The 22,547-nt window shown below is 39.6% G+C and overlaps 1 protein-coding gene across 1 annotated transcript in view; it reads left to right on the top strand.

The window, feature by feature from the left end:
• Positions 1-22,547, top strand: part of LOC126428293 (aprataxin and PNK-like factor) — an 88,045-nt gene that overhangs the window by 40,460 nt on the left and 25,038 nt on the right. The window contains exons 2-3 of the mRNA XM_050090210.1: positions 11,450-11,524; positions 11,642-12,519. Coding sequence (XP_049946167.1) covers positions 11,450-11,524; positions 11,642-12,519 — 953 coding nt within the window. The remainder of the gene's footprint in view (positions 1-11,449; positions 11,525-11,641; positions 12,520-22,547) is intronic.

Genomic DNA, 22,547 nt, shown 5'->3' with positions numbered 1-22,547 from the left:
AGCCTTCTTCAGCAGAGAAGACAAACACACACATCTTCACACAAGCGAGCTCACCTCTTGCACACATGACCACTATAATGTTAACAGTCTCTTCATGGTTGCATGTCTGCAATTCAATGGGTCACCTGTGCTGTGAGTAGCAGTATATCCTTTTCCTAATATTACTGATGAAACAAAATTGTTAAGGCTTTCGTGGACACTTGTTGGCAAACTGCCTATTGGCTTCTGTCTCGGGTTCTTCGGCCGACGTTCATCTAATGATTTTTCTGACGTTTCGCCAGCACGAGTGGCTGGCATTGTCAAAGCTTCACCGTCCATTGCCGGTGGTGAACTGGAGCCGAGCTCGCGGCCGCAGACTATATGTACCTGGTGCGCCAACATCCGAGGGCTTCTCTGCGGTCATTTCCGGTGTCTGGCTGTAGAGAAGCACTATTACATGCACTTGGTTAGAGAAGCTGTAGAAATACAAAAACACGCAAGCAGTTTCAACAAGAAAGAGGAAAGCCTTAAGGTAAATGGATCCTGGCTTCCCGTACTGCAGCGAACGACCGTTGCAGGTAGCAAGAGGAGAACCGCACCAGAAATGACCGCGGAAAAGCCCTCGGACGTTGGCGCGCCAGGTACATATAGTCTGCGGCCGCGAGCTCGGCTCCAGTTCACCACCGGCAATGGAGGGTGAAGCTTTGACAATGCCAGCCACTCGTGCTGGCAAAACGTCAGAAAAATCATTAGATGAACGTCGGCCGAAGAACCCGAGATAGAAGCCAATAGGCAGTTTGTCATTACTGATGAAATTAAGAATTTTACGTATTATTGCAGTGTATGCTACACCTGATTATACAGGGTGTCCTATTTATCTGGACCACCCTAATTAACTGTTTGTCTAGATGCAAATTACAAAATGTTTCAAGCAAATGTTCTTTTGCCATCAGGGGGACATCAAACAGCATGACTGCTTTTGTTGTAGCTTTTTTTTTTTTTTTTTTTTTTTTTTTTTTTTTTTTTTTTTTTTTTTTTTTTTTTTTTTTCCAAAGATATGAACAATGGTATGACTTTTTTAAATTGCACACTGGATTTTTGTTCAGTAATTCATTTCCTCTCCTAAAGACCTATTCAAAAATGTATCACAGTGTACCATTCAGTGAAACACTATGTTATTAATTACATAACACAACACTGACATTGACGCTCCCAGCGCTTAGTGAAGATACTTGGGATAATGGAACACATCCACTTGCTGATGTTGACAGAGGACAAATGTAAACATAAGTAGAATGCACACCCATCATTCTGTCAACCGTCGTCATTTGAAGAGTTGTGCGAGTAGAATGTACACCAACGAAGAGAAGGTAGAAATGCTACTTATCTATGGAGAATGTAAGTTAGCAGAACAGTAATTGCAATACTGTTTTCTTATGTACGGGTACATTTGGTACAGTAGTTTAGTCCTTTTAAATACTGTTGTGTAGAGTAGGCATACAGTAAAGGCTGTCCTTTCTACAAACTACATAGACATAACATTTCTTTTATTATTGTTGTTGTTGTTGTTGAAGGTAGGCAAAATGCTATGCAGGTGGCGGAACTGTACAGAGAGCGATATCCTGGCAAGAAATTACCTTCCCAACTGATGTTTTCTCATCTTGTAGCTACATTTCAAGAAATGGAAAGTTTCAACCCATGACAACGCAATCGTCATAGCAGTCGCGCAGACGAAGCAGCTGAAGTTACTATTCTCACTTCCATTGCTATGAATCCACATGTGACCACACAACAGCTTGAACACGAGATTGGCATTCCTAAAACCAGTGTATATCGTATAATTACATGTCACCAGTTCCATGCTTACCATGTCCACCTACATCAAGAATTGCATGGGAATGATTCCAGAATCGTGTACAGTTCTGTCAGTGGGCACAGCAGCAAATCCTTGCCAACCTGTTCTATTTACCGATGAATGTTCCTTCTCAAACAAAGGACAGGCGAATACAAGGAACATGCATTATTGGTCCAGTGATAACCCACGATGGCTTAGACAGGTGGAACATAAGTGTCAATGAAGTGTTAACGTCTGGTGTGGGATGCTTGGTACTACAATTATTGGCCCGTATTTCATCAATAGTAGTCTAAATGGCACAGCATATGCAAACTTCCTCAGACGAATTCTTCCTCCTCTTTTGGATGAAGTGCTTCTAAGGACCAGAATGCTTATGTGGTATCAACACGATGGATGTCCAGCACGTAATGCCTTGTGTGCATGTCGTGTTCTGAACCGAAGGTATGCTGCCACATGGATTTGTCGAGGAGGGACAGTTACTTGGCCTGATAGGTCTCCTGATTTAAATCCTCGTGACTTTTTTCTTTGGGGCTGCATTAAAGACATTGCCTATCACAATATTCCAACAACTCCAGAGGACACACAGGAACTTATCGTGCTTGCTTGTAATTATCTTCAGTAGGCAACACTGGAAACAGTAAATAATTCTTTCATTCAATGAGTGCCCCAGTGTATCAGTGTCCAGGGTCACCACTTTGAGCACCTTTGAATGTTCTACTCCTGGGCAATGGTATAGGAGAGTCAAAGTCAGTTTTGTGTTATGTTTTTACTCGGTTTTCAAATGTTTTCTGACAACTCCAGCAAGTGGACGAGTTTGTGATCCCAGGCTCAAAGTCAATGTTGTGTTATGTAATTAATAACGTTGTGTTTCAGTGAATGATACACTATGATACATTTTTGAATAGGTCTTTAGGAGAGGAAATGAATTACTGAATAAAAAATACGGGGTGCCATTTAAAAAAGTCATACCTCTGTTCATATCTTTGTAAAAAACAAAGCTACAACAAAGGCAATCGTGCTGATAGATGTCCCCCTGACGGCTAAAGAACATCTGCTTGAAACATTTTGTAATTTGCATCTGGACCAGCAGTTATGTAGGGTGGTCAAGATAAATAGGACACCCTGTATATGAAGTATGATATTATTCAAATGCTCTCCACGACTTTTCTGGCTTGCTTTTGTTCTTTCAATGAATTTTTGGTAACTTTTCAGCATACTTTCACATCTGGTTCTGAAATTACACTCTGAATCATGGCCTTGAGCTCTGGAAGTGATGATGGTCTGTTGGTGTACACACAAGATTTCAAATCTCCCCACAGAAAGAAATCATAAAATGTCAAATTACAAGATCTAGGTGGCCAGTTCATGTCACCAATGCAAAAACATCACCCAGTCATGGAGCTTCTCCCATAATGAGTCATATTTGCAGACAATATGTGACAGATCACACCGTCTTGTTGAAATTAAACCTCCACAGCATTCACACGATCCAGCTCAGAAATAAAAATTATCATAACATATCGCAGTATTGTTTGCAGTCCACTGTCTGGTGCCATCTTCGAAGAAGTATGGCCCAATTACACCCTCCATCCAAATGCCACATGACACAGTCTCCCATTGTGGATGTAATCACTCCTCCATAATTATTGGATGATGTTCTTGCCCCAAATTCTGAAATTTTGCTCGTTTACAAAGTGCAACATATGAGAACATTATTTTCCCTATGAAATTGTTGTCTGCTCTTTGTTTCACAAGCATCCAGTGGGCAAATGCTCAGTGCTTTTTGTCATTGTTTGGCTTCATTTTTTTGTGTCAGTTTGATTACATGGGCCCAAAGGCATACATCTTCTTTCAGAATTTGTTTCATCCTGGTTCTGGAAACACCCAGTGGTTGTGAATTTGGGTAACGTGTTTCACCAGACACTCAGTAAAATAATCATTTATGATGAACAAATTTTTCCACAGAATGTTTAACATGAGGATGCATCGAGTATTTAATGTCTACAATCAAACTGATTTCCTCAAATTTAGCAATGAGTCTGTCACAGTCAATGTATTTGGTGCATTAAAATGAGCAAACTTTCCGTGGAGTTTGTGAGTGATCTGCACAACATTCATCACATTTGTACTAGATTTTCACTATGACAACATGCTGTTCCATGGTGGAGCACTCCATTACTAACCACAAAGAAAACAAATTAAAATTGTGCAATGTTCAATGCTACCAACTTATTAGAACAGGAGTGACAGATTTCAAAAGTTGTGTTACTTGTGAAACACCTATTATATTTGAATCCACAGTGCAATGTCCAACCATTGTCTTTCAGTAAATGACTGCCTAATTCATTTTCACATTGCCTCCTTTGGTAATACCAGAAATCTACAACTACATCGATACTCCGCAAGCCACCGTACAGTGCATGGCAGAGGGTACCCTGTACCACTATTAGTCATTTCCTTCCCTGTTCCACTTGCAAATAGAGTGAGGGAAAAGTGACTGTCTGTATGCCTCTGTATGAGCTTTAATTTCTTGTATCTTATCTTTGTGGTCCTTACACACTATCTATGTTGGCAGCAGTAGAATCGTATGGCAGTCAGCTTCAAATGCCTTTCCTCTAAATTTTGTCAACAGTGTTTCTCAAAAAGAACATCGCGTTCTCTCCAGGGATTCCCATTTGAGTTCTCGAGGCATTTCCATAACACTTAAATATTGTTCGAAACTACTGGTAACAAATTTAGCAGCCAGCCTCTGAATTGCTTTGATGTTGTCCTTGAATCTGACTTGGTACGGATCCCAAACACTTGAGCAGTACTCAAGAATAGGTTGCACCAGTGTCCTATTTGCAGTCTCCTTTACTCTTTCCTAAAATTCTCCCAATAAGTTGAAGGTGACTATTTGCCTTCCCTACTACAGTTCTCACATGCTCATTCCATCTCATGTCGCTTTCAGCATTACACTCGTGTATGTTTGAATGACTTGACTGTTTCAAGCAGGACACTAGTAATACTGTATCCAAACATTACAGGTCTGTTCTTCCTACTCATCTGCATCAATTTACATTTTTCCACATTAAGGTTTAGCTGCCATTCACCACACAATCTGGAAATTTTCTCTAAGTTGTCTTGTATCTTCCTTATGTCACTCAGCCTCGACACCTTACCATACACCATGGCATCATCAGCAAACAACCACAGATTGCTGCCCACCCTCTCCTGTCTGCCATATCATTTTACTATATAAAACAACAGAAACAACAGTGGTCCTATTACACTTCCCTGGCACCCTCCTGTCAATACACTTGTCTCAGATGAACATTCTCCGTCAAGGACAACATAGTGGGTTTTGTTACCTAAGCAGTTTGGAGCAAGCATACTAGTCACTCCAACTTGGCACTTAATCAGAACTACTGATGAAGTGTAAAGCATGTGATTCTCTGCCTTTGGTGGCAAGTTTTTTGTATACTTCTGTGCTATTCCAATGGCTGTGAAGTGATGTTCATTGTTGAAGTACTTGATGATCAATGGTCATCTACCAAAATCAGCTGATAGCTCACAAGAAACATTCATTTTACAAAATTCACACTCTCGGTGGTGGTAAAAGTATTTCAGCTTTGAAGAAGTTTACTGTGGTTAAGAACATGTAATTAAAGAAATTAATTGAGTCTTTTTTTCCTAATTTTGTTTGCTCTGAATCTGATTGTGTCCATTGGCAGTACTTGGAATTTTGCCTGCAGAAGGTAAGCAGTGGCCTGTCATTCTTACTTCCAGATATTCCTTGTATAGCTAACTGAGCAAGGGGGCTTAACAGCTAAGTCACTGTGTGCACATAAGGGCAGAGTGAGGTTTGAGTCCGTGTATGGGCATCCTAAATAGAGTTTTCTGGGATCTCCTTAATGGGGACATTCATGAAAAACACACTATTTAAAAGATGCGCCAAATCACAATTTTGTAGATACAGCAATGAAATTTTGTACCATACTTTACATGAAATGAACACATTTACTGTTAAGTTTCTTGAATTACATGTATTTAACTTTTTTATGGGATCTAAAAAATTTACTTCAAAAAAATGATATATGTACCTTTTTCTCAGAAACTATTCAAGAGATTTCTACAAAATTTTCTCTGTTTAATGCATTTACATTAACTTCTCTCATGAGGTTTTTTTAAATGTATCAAATGGAGAAGTTTAATAATTTATCTGATTATAATTCTGTAAGTATAATATAAAACTCGTGCAAAATTCCAAGTGCTTTGCCCCATATCTCAGCTTACACTTGGGATTTCAAAATTTGCTCTTGAGACAACATTTATTGGGTTTATAGAAATGAGTGTACAAAACTTCATAATTCTAGCCATGATAGATTCTGAGAAAAAAAGTGCATAAACTTTTAAAAAACATAATTTTGTGGAAATGAAATTGAGGTTTGACTTAATGTTTTTTTTTTTCTTATGTCACCTCATCAGAAGGTCCCAGATTTGTACTCAGGGTCCGCTTTCTCTTCAAGGCTTCTATTCTGGTTTCTTGTTTTTCTACATTCTTTTCTTTACCACATCTTCAACTGACTTTTCAGCATCAGGAAGATGCTGTAAATTTATTTTTCTCAAGATGTCTTGACTGAAGTTTCTTATGTTAAAGCCCATTCTCTCTAATACTTTCATCCTCCCTATGTTTCAATCATTAAACACTGTGGTTTCAGGGTAGAGTTTTCATATGAGTGAATTTGGAGACTTATTTTGATTCTGGGTTTTGCCATTAACACACTTTTTTTAGAAGTTCAGGACCAATCAGAAACCTGTAAGTTGGCTTGACAATATCCAGGAAACAATTTGGAAGCCAATATTATCAACAGAACTGTTGTTTATCAAGCTGGTATTGAAGTGTTTCTTCAAAAAGTGGGCGTGGCAGGTAGGTCATGCCACATATTTAATTATTTTTCAGGCACTTTGGATGTGATTTCATAATTGAAACTTTAGAAACTTACTGTCAGTGTGTTATTCTGATAAAATATAAAGTGAAAATTTACATTTTCTTTCAGTTTCATAAATATCGTCCCCTAAAGCACCTTATGTGAATCTGGAATGGGGGCTGTGAAAAGACATTTCCATCCTCATCATTGACCAGTCAGACATAATGCTCTGTTTCTTTAATGACCCATTCTTAGATAGGACATTTGGGAAAGTTCACAAAATGGAAGACAAGAATTGGCAGAACTGAAGCTGCGGAGGTTGATTGCTAGGCATGCCTGTTGATAAGAGTATTGCCCACATAAGGTGAAGTTTCAGGTTTGAGTCCTGGTCCAGCAGGCAGTTTCCATACAGCAGAAATTCCAATTCACAGTGATAATTTCATCCAGAAAACAGTCCCCAGGCCATGGCTAAACGGTGTCTCCACAGCATCCTTTCTTCGAGGAGCACTAGTCGGGCTTGGTATGCAGGAAAACTTCTGTGAAGTTTGGCAAGTTAGAGACAGGCACTGGAGGAGCTAAAGCTATGAGGGCAGGTTGTGTGTCATGCTTGGATATCTCAGATGGTAAAAGGATTTGCTAGAAAAAGGCAGGGTTTTGGGTTTGAGTCCCAGTGTGGTTTAATGTGCTGAAAAGTTATGAAACATGCTCACAGTAATGCACAACAAAAGATCCAATACAGGGATTTAATTTTTTACTTGTTCTTTCTTTCTTTTGTTCTTTCTTTCTTTTGTTCTTTCTTTCTTTTGTTCTTTCTTTCTTTTGTTCTTTCTTTCTTTGTATAAATTCAAGTGGTGGAGGTTGCAAAAGTCATGGCATATCTCTTAATATCATGTCGGACCTCCTTTTCCCAGTTGTCATGCAGCAACTCAACGTGGCATGGGCTTAACAAGTCGTTCGAAGTTTCCTGCAGAAATATTGAGCCATCTTGCCTTTACAGCCACCTATAATTGCAAAAGTGTTGCAGGTGCCAGATTTTATACACGAACTGACCTCTGTTATATCTCACGAATGTTCGATGTGGCTCATATCGAACAATATGGGTGACTGAATCATTCATTCAAATTGTCCAGAATGTTCTTCAAACCAGTCAAGAACAACTGAGGCCCAGCGAGCTGGTGCATTGTCATCAGTAAAAATTCTTTCATTGATTGGAAACGTGAAGTCCACGAATGGCTGCAAATGGCCTCAAGGGGTCAAAAATAACAATTTCCAGTTAGTGATTGGTTCAGTTGGACCAGAGGACCCAGTCCATTGCACATAAACACCCACGCTATTGAGGAGCCATCACCAGTTTGCACAGTGCCCTGTTAACAACCTGGGTCTATGGCTTCCTGGAGTCTGCAAACACAATTGAAATTGAGATTCATCTGACCAAGCCTAGGTATTCCAGTCATCTAGGGTCCAATCAATATGGTCACGAACCCAGGAGCGGTGCTGCAGGTGATGTGGTGCTGTTAGCAAAGGCGCTAGTGTCAGTTATCTGATGCCGTAGCCCATTAGCACCAAATTTTGCTGCACTGCCATAATGGATACATCCCACAATAATTTCTGTTGTTATTTAACTCAGTGTTTCTTATATGTTAGGACTGACAACTCTACACAAACACTGCTGCTCTCAGTTGTTACATGAAGGCTGTCGACCACTACATTGTCCGTAGTGAGAGTTAATGCCTGAAATGTGGTAGTCTTGGCACACTCTTGACCCTGTAGATTCAGGATATTGAATTCCTTATGATTTATGAAATGGAACGTCCCCTCTGTCTAACTCCAACTACCATTCTACGTTCAAAGTCTGTTAATTCCCAATGTGCAGCCATAATCAGACTGGAAACCTTCTCATGTGAATCACCTAAGTATAAATGACAGTTCTGCCATGCACTGCCCTTTTATACCTTGTGGATGTGGTACTACTGTCGTCTGTATATGTGCACACCACTATCGCACATTTTCACCTCAGTGTATAATCCCTTGTGCATAATTAATGGGAAGCTGTTTAAATGAGAAGATTAATAACACACAAGGGATGCAAATGGCATAATTTGAAACTCTTTAAATAAGAAGGCACCTCCTCGGATTTTTCTGAGATAACGGGTTTCACTCATGATGCCAGAAGAGGAGATGCTTGAATAAAGAAGTAACAGCACCAGCAGGATTCGTCTACTGGCAATAATGGCTGGAGAGATTGGTGACATGCTGATCATGTGTCTCTTAATCAGTAGATCACTCACCATACTGCCTCGTAGGCAACAGTTGGCTAGTCGGAACAGGTTTAGGGCCTAGTCCATTACTGTGATCATGTGTCTCTTAATCAGTAGGTCACTCACCATACTGCCTCGTAGGCAACAGTTGGCTAGTCGGAACAGGTTTAGGGCCTAGTCCATTACTGGTGTTTGTTTTTAAATTAAAAGATTGGGCAGTTGAACAAATGGAAAACACAAGGTCTATGAAGTTGGATAATTGACACAGAGCAACAGAAGTAGCATGTTTCATTTATCTTTTCCATGCCCTATTTATTCTCCTATCTAAAGTGAGGACACTTAAAATGACACTTTATTAGATTGTTTTTGTTGCCTATATTACATATTTCCTGCAGTCAGTTGGTTATGTTTTTAATTGCGATGCAGCTGCTGCTTCTGCTCCTGCTAGTTCTACTAACACAATATTAAATTTTGTCAGAGCATATTTAATGTCATACACTGCTTGACAGTTGTCAAGGAACAGGGTCTTTGCTGAATAGGAATAATCACAGGCAATTATGGATGACATGGAACAGAGTACATATGTAATAGAAATGGAGTGATATATTTATAAAGAAGACTCGACATAAAGATCAATCTCAGACTATCAGTAATGAATATGCCCTCCTGTGACACTAATCCACATTTTGCACCTGTTATTCATGATGGTTACCAAACTGTTGAGGAGCCCTTGGGGGATATTTTCCCACTTCTCTCTCGAGGTGATTTTCAGTTGTTGCACGGTTCTCGTTGAGAAATTTGTCTGCTAAGAGCATCCGAGACATGCTATATAGGGTTTAGGATTGGGGAGTATGCAGGCCATCCCATACAATTCAATATCTTCACTATCCACTGCATCCGAGACCTCAGCAGTCCCATGTGGACGGAAATTCTCATCCATAAACAGAAAGTTACGACCTACCATACCGCTAAACAAATGAGCATGATCCATAATTATCTCCCTACAATACTCCCATGCTGTAACGGTATCTCACGCAAAGATATGCAGCTGTATTCAACCATTGCACATAATGCCTACCCACACCACAATGGTTAGGCCATACCAGTGACATTCATCAACAGTCTGTAGTGTGTAATGCATTCTCTCTCTCTCTCTCTCTCTCTCTCTCTACATTAACTGGTGGTGAGAATCACATGCCACAGTAAGCAGGAATCATAAGAGAACATCACTCTGGACCACTGATGCTAACCCCAACCAACATGCTCTAGATGCCAATAAACTCTTTCTCGGTGGTGTTGTGGTTGAAGCGGGTTGCATTTAACAGAGCTTCCAAGTGTACAAACCAGCCTGATTTAATCGCCGTGAAGTACCGGTTGGCAGGTCTGCAGCAATCTGCCTAGGAGTGAGATGTGTGATCCTTTTCGCCATGTATCCTTTTCGCTATGTATCGATCCTCGTGCACTAAGTTGATCCATCTACGACCACCAGCATGCATTCTCATAGCATTTTCACATTCAGTGGCCTTTTTTAATTGGAGATAATGCTTCTGGAACCACCCATTACTGTGGCCAGACTAATGACATTTTTATCGGCTTCAAGCCGTCCAGCTGCTCATCCACAATCTTAAGTGCTTAACTAATGTCTTGCAGCGATGTTACCTTACAACAGGAAATGTTGCACTAATTGGTTCCACAACAGCCTTCGTCAAACACCATACTTGAACTGTAGAATGCATATAAAGCATTCGTGCACAGCCTTTGCTGCAATTTATTCATTCGCCCTCAGCTTTTCCTTTTACTATTATTGGTGAGGTTTTCTGAGCAAATGTCGCTTGTTCTTAGCAAGTGTCAGTTGTTCCTCAGCAACTATCAAGCAGTGCAGTATTGATTAAATGTTTTACTGGGTCAGTCTGACTCTGTTTCATTCACCCTTGGTGATGTTAGGATTCTGAGGACTGAACTGTGGTCTAAGGCATATTGTTTTGCTTGTGATTTCATCTCCTTCTGTGATTTTGGAAATGTAGGTTGTCGTTGATCCAATGTAAACTTACTCAGCTCTCTGAAACTGTCAAACTGTCTACTTTTAACCTCACAGTTGTTGAGACATGGTATTATAGTGTTTGTATAGACAGTTCTCCAGTGAAGATCGGGGACTGAGAAGGTGCGTGGAGGTGGCAGAAGAAAAGAGCCCGGCAGATGCTGTTGCTTTGTTTAGCATTTAGGTACACAACTTTCCTAATTACATTTCTTCTTTTCTGTTAAGGTTCTTTTGTGTTTAAGAATTTCTGTGACCCCTCTATGCATCCTAATACGATAATGATTGAAGAGTCCCTGTGCCTTAGACCACAGACTAATCCATCAAAAAATCAGTATTGATGAGGATGTAAACACCAACTGTGAAGTCTTAATTGTATGGTCAGTGTTTTATTTGTTACTTTTATTTGCAGTGCACTGATAAAAGAGTGTCCCGAACACATGCCCAGATTAAAGTTTCAGAGGATGGAAAAATCGAACTTACTTCTGTGAGTAAAGCACTACATAATCCAGTTTGTCTTATTTAAACACTATGTTAATGTCTTTATTATTTGACAAATATGATAACTTGTGATGTTGCAATTTTTCATGATTTTATTTTTCAGACAAGCCTCAATCCATGTTATTACAACGATGAGAAAGTGATAATGAAATCTTCTTCTGTGGAGCTGAAGATAGGCGACAGATTTTCCTTTCTACCAGACAGCTACTGCTACTGTGTAAAAGTTAGTTCACCTAATGGTTCCCCATCTGAAGAAGGCACTTCTAGTAGTGACAATATAAATAATGGTGCCAACACTGAGGAGAAGTCATTTAAAGTAGAAGAAACGGGTGTGCCATCTATAAATGAAGAATCGTTGTGTACCATTACAGTTACACCTGCAGCTGACGATCCCGGTGGAGAAATGTCTGTGGCGCTTGCTGGTGTTAGTAGTACTGCGGACCTGAGTGGTGAATTGACAGATCCGGATGTACTGAGTGACAACACGAAGAATGGCCCTAGTGACGCATCTCCCATGTCTGCTAGCAAGTATGTGCCAAAGTGGTTGTTAGCGGCAACCGAGCGGGCCAAGCGGAGGATAGAAGAGCTCTCCGGTGAAGAATCGGGGACCGAGAAGGTGCGTGGAGTGGCGGTGGCGGAAGAGAAGAGCCCGGCATGGGACACCGATGCCAGTGTCGATAGGGACAGCGGGGTGGCGGACACGGGGGCTCGTGAGGATGTGGCACCCACCTCGGCCATCCACCAGATGAGCGACGATGGCGATTCCGACGGGCCGGCCACGGAGAAGCCGTCGGAAGAGGAGCCTATACAGAGGCAGCCGTCACCAAGGCCAGTGAAGGATTTGGAACGAGTGAGTGGAGGCACAGAAGAGAAGCAGCAAAGTGGAGACGGGCAGGGTGCCACTTCCAACTACATTCGTGACCCTTCGCCTGTCCAAACCTCAGTTCGAGTCCCCTGCAAATACGGGAGTGCTTGTTACAGGTTTGCATTGAATAATAAATCACACTTTTGGCTTAAATCAGCTGATCACCCAGAACGAGCAAATACCTTGTTTATCCCAACCTATGTGTTGTTCTCCTCCCACCAAGAGGCCTGCTGACAGTAATAGGATCATATTTACACCCACAATATTTTTTCCTAGATGGTAAGCGATATGTGCACCACATTTGGTTGAAGTATCTCCAGGCGTTGTCAGAGTGTTGTGTGCGTGTCACCTAATTCCCTCACCTACCCCTACCATAATCCCTATCCTCGGGAGTGCCAGGGATATCCTAATTCCACAATATTTTTATTTTCCAGTTTCTTTTGATTGTGAGCCCAAAGACTGAGTTGATGCAACTCTCCACTCTAGTCTATCCTGTGCTAAGCCTCTACATTAAGGAATAGCTACTGTAACCTACAAACTTTTGAAACTGCTTATTGTATTCAAGCCTTGGTCTTCCTCCTCAATATTTGCCTCCCTCCCCCCCCCCCCCCCCCCCCCCACCACACAACCACACACACACACACACACACACACACACACACACACACACACACACACACACATGGAAACATTCCACGTGGGAAAAATTATATATAAAAACAAAGATGAGGTGACTTACCGAACGAAAGCGCTGGCAGGTCGATAGACACACAAACATACACACAAAATTCAAGCTTTCGCAACAAACTGTTGCCTCATCAGGAAAGAGGGAAGGAGAGGGGAAGACGAAAGGAAGTGGGTTTTAAGGGAGAGGGTGAGGAGTCATTCCAATCCTGGGAGCGGAAAGACTTACCTTAGGGGGAAAAAAGGACAGGTATACATTCGCACACACGCACATATCCATCCACACATACAGACACAAGCAGAAATATGTCTGCTTGTGTCTGTATGTGTGGATGGATATGTGCGTGTGTGCGAATGTATACCTGTCCTTTTTTCCCCCTAAGGTAAGTCTTTCCGCTCCCGGGATTGGAATGACTCCTTACCCTCTCCCTTAAAACCCACTTCCTTTCGTCTTCCCCTCTCCTTCCCTCTTTCCTGATGAGGCAACAGTTTGTTGCGAAAGCTTGAATTTTGTGTGTATGTTTGTGTTTGTTTGTCGACCTGCCAGCGCTTTCGTTCGGTAAGTCACCTCATCTTTGTTTTTTTTATATATATATATATATATATATATATATATATATATATATATATATATATATATATATATATATATATATATATATATATATATATATATATATATAAAAAAATAAAGATGATGTGACTTACCAAATGAAAGTGCTGGCAGGTCGACAGACACACAAACAAACACAAACATACACACGAAATTCAAGCTTTCGCAACAAACTGTTGCCTCATCAGGAAAGAGGGAAGGAGAGGGAAAGACGAAAGGATGTGGGTTTTAAGGGAGAGGGTAAGGAGTCATTCCAATCCCGGGAGCGGAAAGACTTACCTTAGGGGGAAAAAAGGACGGGTATACACTCGCGCACACACACACATATCCATCCACACATATACAGATCTACCATATCTTCCTTCACCGTCGGCGTTGTCGTGGTTACCGTGAGACACCGTTATACCAAGAGGAAAGGCGCGTCGATCTTAGAGCATGAGATATGATGACCTTAAGCCATTGACAACACACAACGGTCACGCTAGCACCTGATTCCAGAATAGCTGCAGTAGTTAAGATCTACGAACTATCCCCTCTTGACCAGGTCCCCAAAACTTAACTCGTAACGAGATCCCTTCAAAGCAAATTGTCATAACGATCGTCTATAGAGGCTTCGTACAACGAGAAGAAATGTTACGGTTTATGGAATAATAACAGATACGACCAAACTGTCTTGTCTCTTCTGCTTTATTTAACATAACTTCGTTCACAGTTTCATCTCCCATTCACCACTCATTCACCGAAACCCTTTGATGAACAGTTTTGGTTACTTAACACCAACAGTCAATGATAATGATACAGCTTTTCTCCTTTTTATAAATTGAAGCCTGCTCTCCGTGATATAATAAAAAAAAAAAAAAAAACGGTCTCAATACCGCGTGCCTCGTGAGACGTGAATAGACTTATCCTGGAATTGACCGCCCTGTAGGTGTACTCAATTTAATGACCACACTTCACTGTCGGCTATTTCGCGTAACTGAATGTCCATTTGTTAATCTGATTATACACTGTAGCTATTTAAAATTCGCCCCTATATTTTTCACAACGCACAATTAGCACTTCGTTACTTGTTTTCTTTTTTTTCTTCTAAGAGTAAACGGAAAAGAAGACGCCGTATCATCGGCTTAGTCGATATAAAGCAAAACACCTTAATATGCCCAATTTTACCTCTTCTTAAAGGATCGGTTACCTTACTCATTAATTTATTACATACTATTTCCAATAACGCTAAACAGGTATCGCCGTTATATTTTAATTGTATTCAAAAGCATGTTACTACTATTATGACCGACCAAATCATAACAAATTGCGCGGCGTGCGTTTTTAACGATAACTTTACGCTATTCAAGTTCCGTTACAGCTGTCTTGACTCGTAATGTTACACGGCCCCCCAGACTGTGATGTTTTGAAGAGGGTTCCAGACAGAACAGGCTTTTTTTTTTTTTTTTTTTTTTTTTTTTTTTGTGTGTGTGTGTGTGTGTGTGTGTGTGTGTGTGTGTGTGTGTGTGTACTGTGACAGGAGAGGGTATTTGTTTCGGCGAATACACTCACTCTCAGATTCACTCAACAAGTCAGTACATACATTCTACAATATTTAAGTTGAGTTAATGGGCCTAGACAAAATGCCCTTAACTAAATTCCACATTTGTTTATAGGTTGTCTTAGAAACACTTCACACTAATCACTTCATATTCACACCACATTTTTTTTTTTCTTGGATGAAGCCCTCAGTTCTTCAACCGACTGTGCAAGGCAGGGATCACAGCCGGATTCGACGATTGGCATCCTAGGCCAAAACCCTTATCAGGCCACTTGTTTAACCAGAGAGGATTTGGTCCTTTTCTTTTCCTCTTAATTCCACATTTAAATCATCCATCCTCGCTGTTCGGTGAGAGGATAAATCGTATTTCAGCGTCGTCATTGTTGCTGATACCAAGAAGGTATCTCGTGGAAATCGTCGGTACATTCTTTAATTTTCTTTGTAAGTCAGTATAAGTACGTATTTATCCATTGGTGCTTTTATTTAGTCCACTGAGTGTAGTCTTGGTATCATTCAGTGTTTCTTGAATCTATATTTTGCTCATTATTGATAATACTTCTTCAGGTCTATGTGAGGGAACAAGCCTTTAATTACATCAGTATCACAATCTGCCAGGAGGTAGCTCCCTTCATGAGGTATTTTCATTATTTTATATGGACCTGTATATAAATATTGCCATATCTTATTCAGTCTTTTCGTGGTTGATGCTTTTGGGTGATTTCTCAATATAATTTCTTCCCCTACATCATATGTGACTACTTTCTTCACATTTTTATCAAAACGGGTTTTTCTCAATTGTGCTTGATGCTTCAGGTTTTCGTAGACCTTCTTCACCATATCTTCTTTCTTGGTAATCTTTTGTTCTATTGCAGGTAATTTCTTCATCCATTCTGGCACAATACTTTCACCAAATACTATTTGGTTAGGTGAATAACCTGTCGATAAATGTGGTAAGTCATTATACACTTTCTCAAATTCATAAATCCATTTATAATGTTGTTTGGGTATGTACGTCCTTAAAAATCGGTTCAACTCTCGGAATATTCTTTCAACCGGATTTCCACAAGGGTAAAATCTTGAGATGTAAATGTGCTGGATTCCTTGTTCTTTCATAGTGTCTCTCCATACTTCGCTTGTATAATAAGCAGCGTTGTCTGTCAAGATCATTATAGGTTTGCCAAGCTCAGTTATATAATTGTTGATAAATTTGCGTAACATGGGTCGAACGTGGAGATTTTTCAAAGGATATAATTTCACATATTTTGAAAAGAGATCATAGAAAGCCAATACATACTTGAACCGTCCACGTGTCACGGGACATGGCCCACAGACATCACATGACACCAACATTAAAGGTTGTTGTGGGATGATAGGATGTAATTCTATCTTCCGACAATAGTTTATGGGTTTCGCCTTCTGACATATTTTGCACTTCTTAATAATATTTGTAGCTATACGTTCCAAATTTGGATGATAGCAGTATTGTGCTATTTTGGCTGTACATTTAGCGGAACCAAAATGACCCCAATTCAAGTGAGTGTACCATACTAGTGATTCTAAATATTTATTTGGAACACAAACTTTCCAAACATCTTCTTCATCCTTCCTCCGATACAATATTCCGGATTTTAATTGATACTGTTCTTGAGAGTGACTTAGCGTTTTGCTTTCAACAGCATGCCTAATGGCTTTCCACAACTTATCATCTTCTTGCAGTTGTGGAAGACTTCGAGATAGCTGTGAAATCTGCCTCTCACAATATTGCCTTGATAAATTCATGACTTTAAAGTCAATAGTCCGTTCTTCACACTCGTCAGCAATCTTTCTTTTCGGTAATCTTGAAAGAGCATCGGCTATGATGTTGTCTTTCCCTCTGATGTATTTGAGCATAATATCATATTCTTGCAGTAGCAAGGCCCACCGGGTTAAACGTGAATGGAACATCCTTCCTGTTAAAATAAAAGATAAAGCTTTGTGGTCACAGAATACAATGATCTTCTTTCCATATACAAAATAGCGAAACTTTCTAAGTGACCAGACCACGGCCAGTACTTCCAATTCAGTAGTACAATATGCACGTTCACAGCTAGAGAGTGTTCTGCTGGCAAACCCAATTATCTTGATGGTACTGATATCTTCTGGATTGTCCATCTGGAAAAGAGTGGCACCCAATCCTGTTTCAGAAGCATCCGCAGCAATATAAAAATATTGATCAAGTCTCGGATGATGTAACAGTGGAGCATTAGTCAAAGCATTGCGGATGTTATCAAAAGCTTGCGTGCATTCGGAATTCCACTCCCACATGACATTTTTTCTTAACAGCCGTAACACAGTCTTGGCTTCCTAACTGATTGGGTAAAAATCGTCGAAAAAATGAAACTAAGCCGATAAATGACTTTAATTCCGTTCTATTCTTTGGATAAGCACATCTGTTAATCGCATCCATCTTTTTAGGATTTGGTTTTATCCCTTCAGGAGTGATTATATGTCCAAGAAATTTCAATTGGTTATGAGCAAACCTGGATTTGCTCAAATTTACAGTAACTCCGTATTCCAAAAATTTTGCAAAAACTCTTCTTAATAAGTCCAAATGTTCCTCCAAGTTTCAGAAGCAATTAGCAAATCATCCACATATAAAGTAACTTCATTCAAAAGGTCTCTGCCCAGTACGGTATCTAATGCCAATATGAAAACACCACCGCTTATTTTCAACCCAAATGGCATGACAGTAAACTGGTAACTTCGGCACAGAAAAACGAATGCAGTATATTTTCTAGATTCTTTCGATATTCTAGTTTGCCAATATGAACTACGCATATCCAAAGAAGTTAAGAAGCGGGCACCATAAAACTTTTGTACTAACTCTTCTAGGTTCTCCGGTCGCGTTTGTACAGGTATAATGATCTTATTGATCTCTCTGGCATCCAACACCAATCTGATGTCACCATTGGGTTTAATTACCGCCACAAGAGGGTTACAATATTCAGAATCTGAGAGCTCAATAATACCCCAATCTAACATTTTATTGATTTCCTTTCTGACTACTTCTTTCTTTGTCCATGGGATAGAATAGGAAGTACGACAAAAGGGTTTATGTGCATACGTCTTTATATGGTATTCAAAGTCTTTTATTATACCCGGACGTTTACTAAAAATTGGCTGATATGCTTCCAACAAGTAGTACAGTTCATCCCTTTGGATAACAGATAAATATTCTGATTCTAACACCTTTTCCTGCAATGACATTTTATCCATCATTTCTTCAGAACATTCAATAAGGCATATATCATACACATTTTCATCATCAATACTGACATATTTTACCATTAGATTCATACGCAATTGATTTGGAATTACTCGGCCCTTTCTCAGGGTGGCTGTCAAAACATTACCATTGGAATTAAATATACATTCACCTTTCTCTAAATTAATGATTGCACTGGTCTCACATAAAAAATCCAAACCCCAGATACATGGTACTGTCATTTTAGGAACAACCAGGAATGTACTTTCTATTTGAGCCCCCTGTATTGTAACGTCAACACGTACCTGTTTCACAACTTTTTGCATTTTTGCGCTGAACGCGCCAGACACGGTACATCCTGTGATAGGAAAAGTGGGCATTTTTACCCCTCGGCTTATCTGTTTTAAACAGTCCAACGTCATGACACTAATAGTTGCTCCAGTATCAATTAATATTTCAACATCAACATTATTTATACTTGTTGGAATTATTGCCTGTAAAATTTGTCCACGTTTATTAGAAACTTCAGGTTTTTCTTCAATTAATTCATTCCTTATATCCTGATCATTATTGTACCTTAATACTCTCAGTTCAAATTGGTGCCTGCCTTCCTTCTCCTTTCCAGTCATCCTAGGAAGGCATTTGGTGACTGGTATTAGTTTAATCTATCTCGTTGAGTCATCGGTGGGGGTTCATGAACTTCCACAATCCGTACAGTATGATCCGAGTTATGGTATTCACCCCGTCGCACATTGGAGGCTCCTTCGCCCATTGGTATAACTCCTTGTGCTGGATGAGGACTCGAGGCATTTGTTCCATCCTGCCGATGAACATTATGCTTCAAATTATCTTCCCAAGGTCGAATGCAATTGGGTTCATCACTTGGGTACCTGTTACTCTTATTAATATCACTACTATGCACATTCGCGTCACCATATCGAGGTTTACCTCTAGCACAGTAAGTATCTCTTCTATATTTATTATAATCATTGTTTTTATTGCAACCATAGGATGAAGATTGTCCACGCTCCTGTGATGCGGGTTTGACCTGGTTTTCGGTATTATTATTATCATACGTTAAATTATTATTATAATTATTCGTATTACTATGAGTGTGAGTCGACATTTGAGTACTACTCATTTGTCTTGCATCTTCCATAATCATATCTATAGAGTCAACCACCGACAAGAATTGTTCTACGTCGTGGTCAGGAACATTTATTAACTTTTCACGTATATTTATGGGCAACCTTCCCTTCAAAATTCTGATCACTTCCTTGTGAGAAATTGGATCACTCCAATAACGTGTCTTATTTATGTACTTTTCAAAATATTGCCTTAAAGTACTCCTTTTACTGTTAAAATACTCAGGTTGGTAAACCTCTTTTCGTAATTTCTCTTGTTTACTCGACGACCAGTATTTAGCCAAAAAAGTTGTTCAAACTCAGCGCAAGTATGGCAACTTTCACTTACTTCGGCGGCCCATAATGCGGCTTCTCTGGTAATTTTGGATACTATAAATTGAAGTCGTTCGTGTTCTGACCAGCTACGCGGAAATATTCTTTTGAAATTATTGATAAAGATTTTCGGATGCAGGTTGTTCTTTTCAGTGGAGAATGTTGGGAATTGTCTACTTCTAAAAATGCTGTTCTCCACCTTTAAAGAAGACAAATATCCTCGCTGACCAAAAGAATCATCATCTTTACCAACCGAATCATCAACTTCCCAATGCAAATTTTCACCACAATTGTACTTTGTATTATCACATGTTCGGTTGTTTTTCGACCTATTCTCCGAACGTTCGTCCTCTGTCAACAAATTTTGTGATGACTTTCGTTCTAACTCCGCCAATTTATGATTGGTTTCCTTTGGCATTTAGGTAACTCATCAACTATTTTGTCTTTTATTTTCTGAAATTCGCTAGTGAAGAGCTTAATTAATTCATCATTTCTACTCAGGTGCTCATTGATATTTTCATTTGGCTGGGATCCAATAGTAGTCTTAACCTTGTCTACAATTTCATTTCCTTTTATTTCTATCCATTCAGATAGATCTTCGTCAAGCCTTTTAGTTTGATCTACTAAATACTTGTCAATCCCCTTATGAGCATCGGACTCAAACTCGACTATTTGTTTCGAAAGCTCTTCTATCTGTGCGCTAGCATTGAAACAGCTGCTTTCACACTTAACCATCCTATTGGACAAGCCATCATAACTCTTCGAAACTACCTCATATTTCTTTTCTACGTCATGAAGTTTTCCCATTAAATTGTTATATTGCCTTTCTAAGGTGTTAGAAAACTCTACATCTAGTTCTCCAAATTTCGCATTTAATTGAGTCTCCCAGTCTGCCTTTAATTCTTTCTTAGTATTTTCCAGTTTATAATCAAAGGTGTTCAGTTTGCTTTCCAAAGAATCCATTTTAACTTCTAATGAACCAAATTTGGCCTCAAATTTTTCATTTAACTTTTGATTGTCCTCTTTTAATTGCTTATTATCTTTTTCTAGTGAACCAAGTCTTCCATTCATTACACCCATTTGAGTATTTATTGATACCAGCATATCAAACATTTTTTGATTAATATTTCCATTTTGAGGATCAACTTGCTGATCTACTTCCGAAACCTCAAGATCTTTATGTTCTCCCATGCTGCTTACCTTACTTATCATTGTATTTGAATCTCCTAACGGCTCTAAATCAATAACTGTATTATTATCTATACATGTCTCCTGTCCCACATTGAGCTCATGGGATGCATCATCCCTATCCTCTTCACTTTTCTCACTCTCTCCACTCATTACTCTACTCAACTGCACATTATTATGTATTCTTTTCGTTCGTTTTGACATTATTATTCACTACCAAGACATACACTTATTTTCACTATGTATTTATATATATTTATCTTCCGAAATCACAAGTCTCAACTTCCTTTTTTTTAATAACTATACAGTTATTTTAATCATACCTGGTAGTATCGCTCACTTTTAGCGATTATTGAAGAATACCTCTTTCATTGGACAGACTCACTGGCTGCTACAATATTTTCCAACTCTAGGGTTCGTGAATCCGGATGACACCCGACTCGATGCAGCAATCCTCCTCGATCGAGCCCCACGTTGGGCGCCACTTCTACCGTATCTTCCTTCACCGTCGGCGTTGTCGTGGTTACCGTGAGACACCGTTATACCAAGAGGAAAGGCGCGTCGATCTTAGAGCATGAGATATGATGACCTTAAGCCATTGACAACACACAACGGTCACGCTAGCACCTGATTCCAGAATAGCTGCAGTAGTTAAGATCTACGAACTATCCCCTCTTGACCAGGTCCCCAAAACTTAACTCATAACGAGATCCCTTCAAAGCAAATTGTCATAACGATCGTCTATAAAGGCTTCGTACAACGAGAAGAAATGTTACGGTTTATGGAATAATAACAGATACGACCAAACTGTCTTGTCTCTTCTGCTTTATTTAACATAACTTCGTTCACAGTTTCATTTCGCATTCACCACTCATTCACCGAAACCCTTTGATGAACAGTTTTGGTTACTTAACACCAACAGTCAATGATAATGATACAGCTTTTCTCCTTTTTATAAATTGAAGCCCGCTCTCCGTGATATAATAAAAAAAAAAAAACGGTCTCAATACCGCGTGCCTCGTGAGACGTGAATAGACTTATCCTGGAATTGACCGCCCTGTAGGTGTACTCAATTTAATGACCACACTTCACTGTCGGCTATTTCGCGTAACTGAATGTCCATTTGTTAATCTGATTATACACTGTAGCTATTTAAAATTCGCCCCTAAATTTTTCACAACGCACAATTAGCACTTCGTTACTTGTTTTCTTTTTTTTTCTTCTAAGAGTAAACGGAAAAAAAGACGCCGTATCATCGGCTTAGTCGATATAAAGCAAAACACCTTAATATGCCCAATTTTACCTCTTCTTAAAGGATCGGCTACCTTACTCATTAATTTATATCTAAAAACAAAGATGATGTGACTTACCAAATGAAAGTGCTGGCAGGTCGACAGACACACAAACAAACACAAACA

Source organism: Schistocerca serialis, chromosome 12 (assembly GCF_023864345.2).
Source record: "Schistocerca serialis cubense isolate TAMUIC-IGC-003099 chromosome 12, iqSchSeri2.2, whole genome shotgun sequence".
Taxonomy (NCBI): domain Eukaryota; kingdom Metazoa; phylum Arthropoda; class Insecta; order Orthoptera; family Acrididae; genus Schistocerca; species Schistocerca serialis.
The sequence above is the reverse complement of the archived record's forward strand: the minus strand, read 5'-3'. Positions and strand labels throughout refer to the sequence as shown.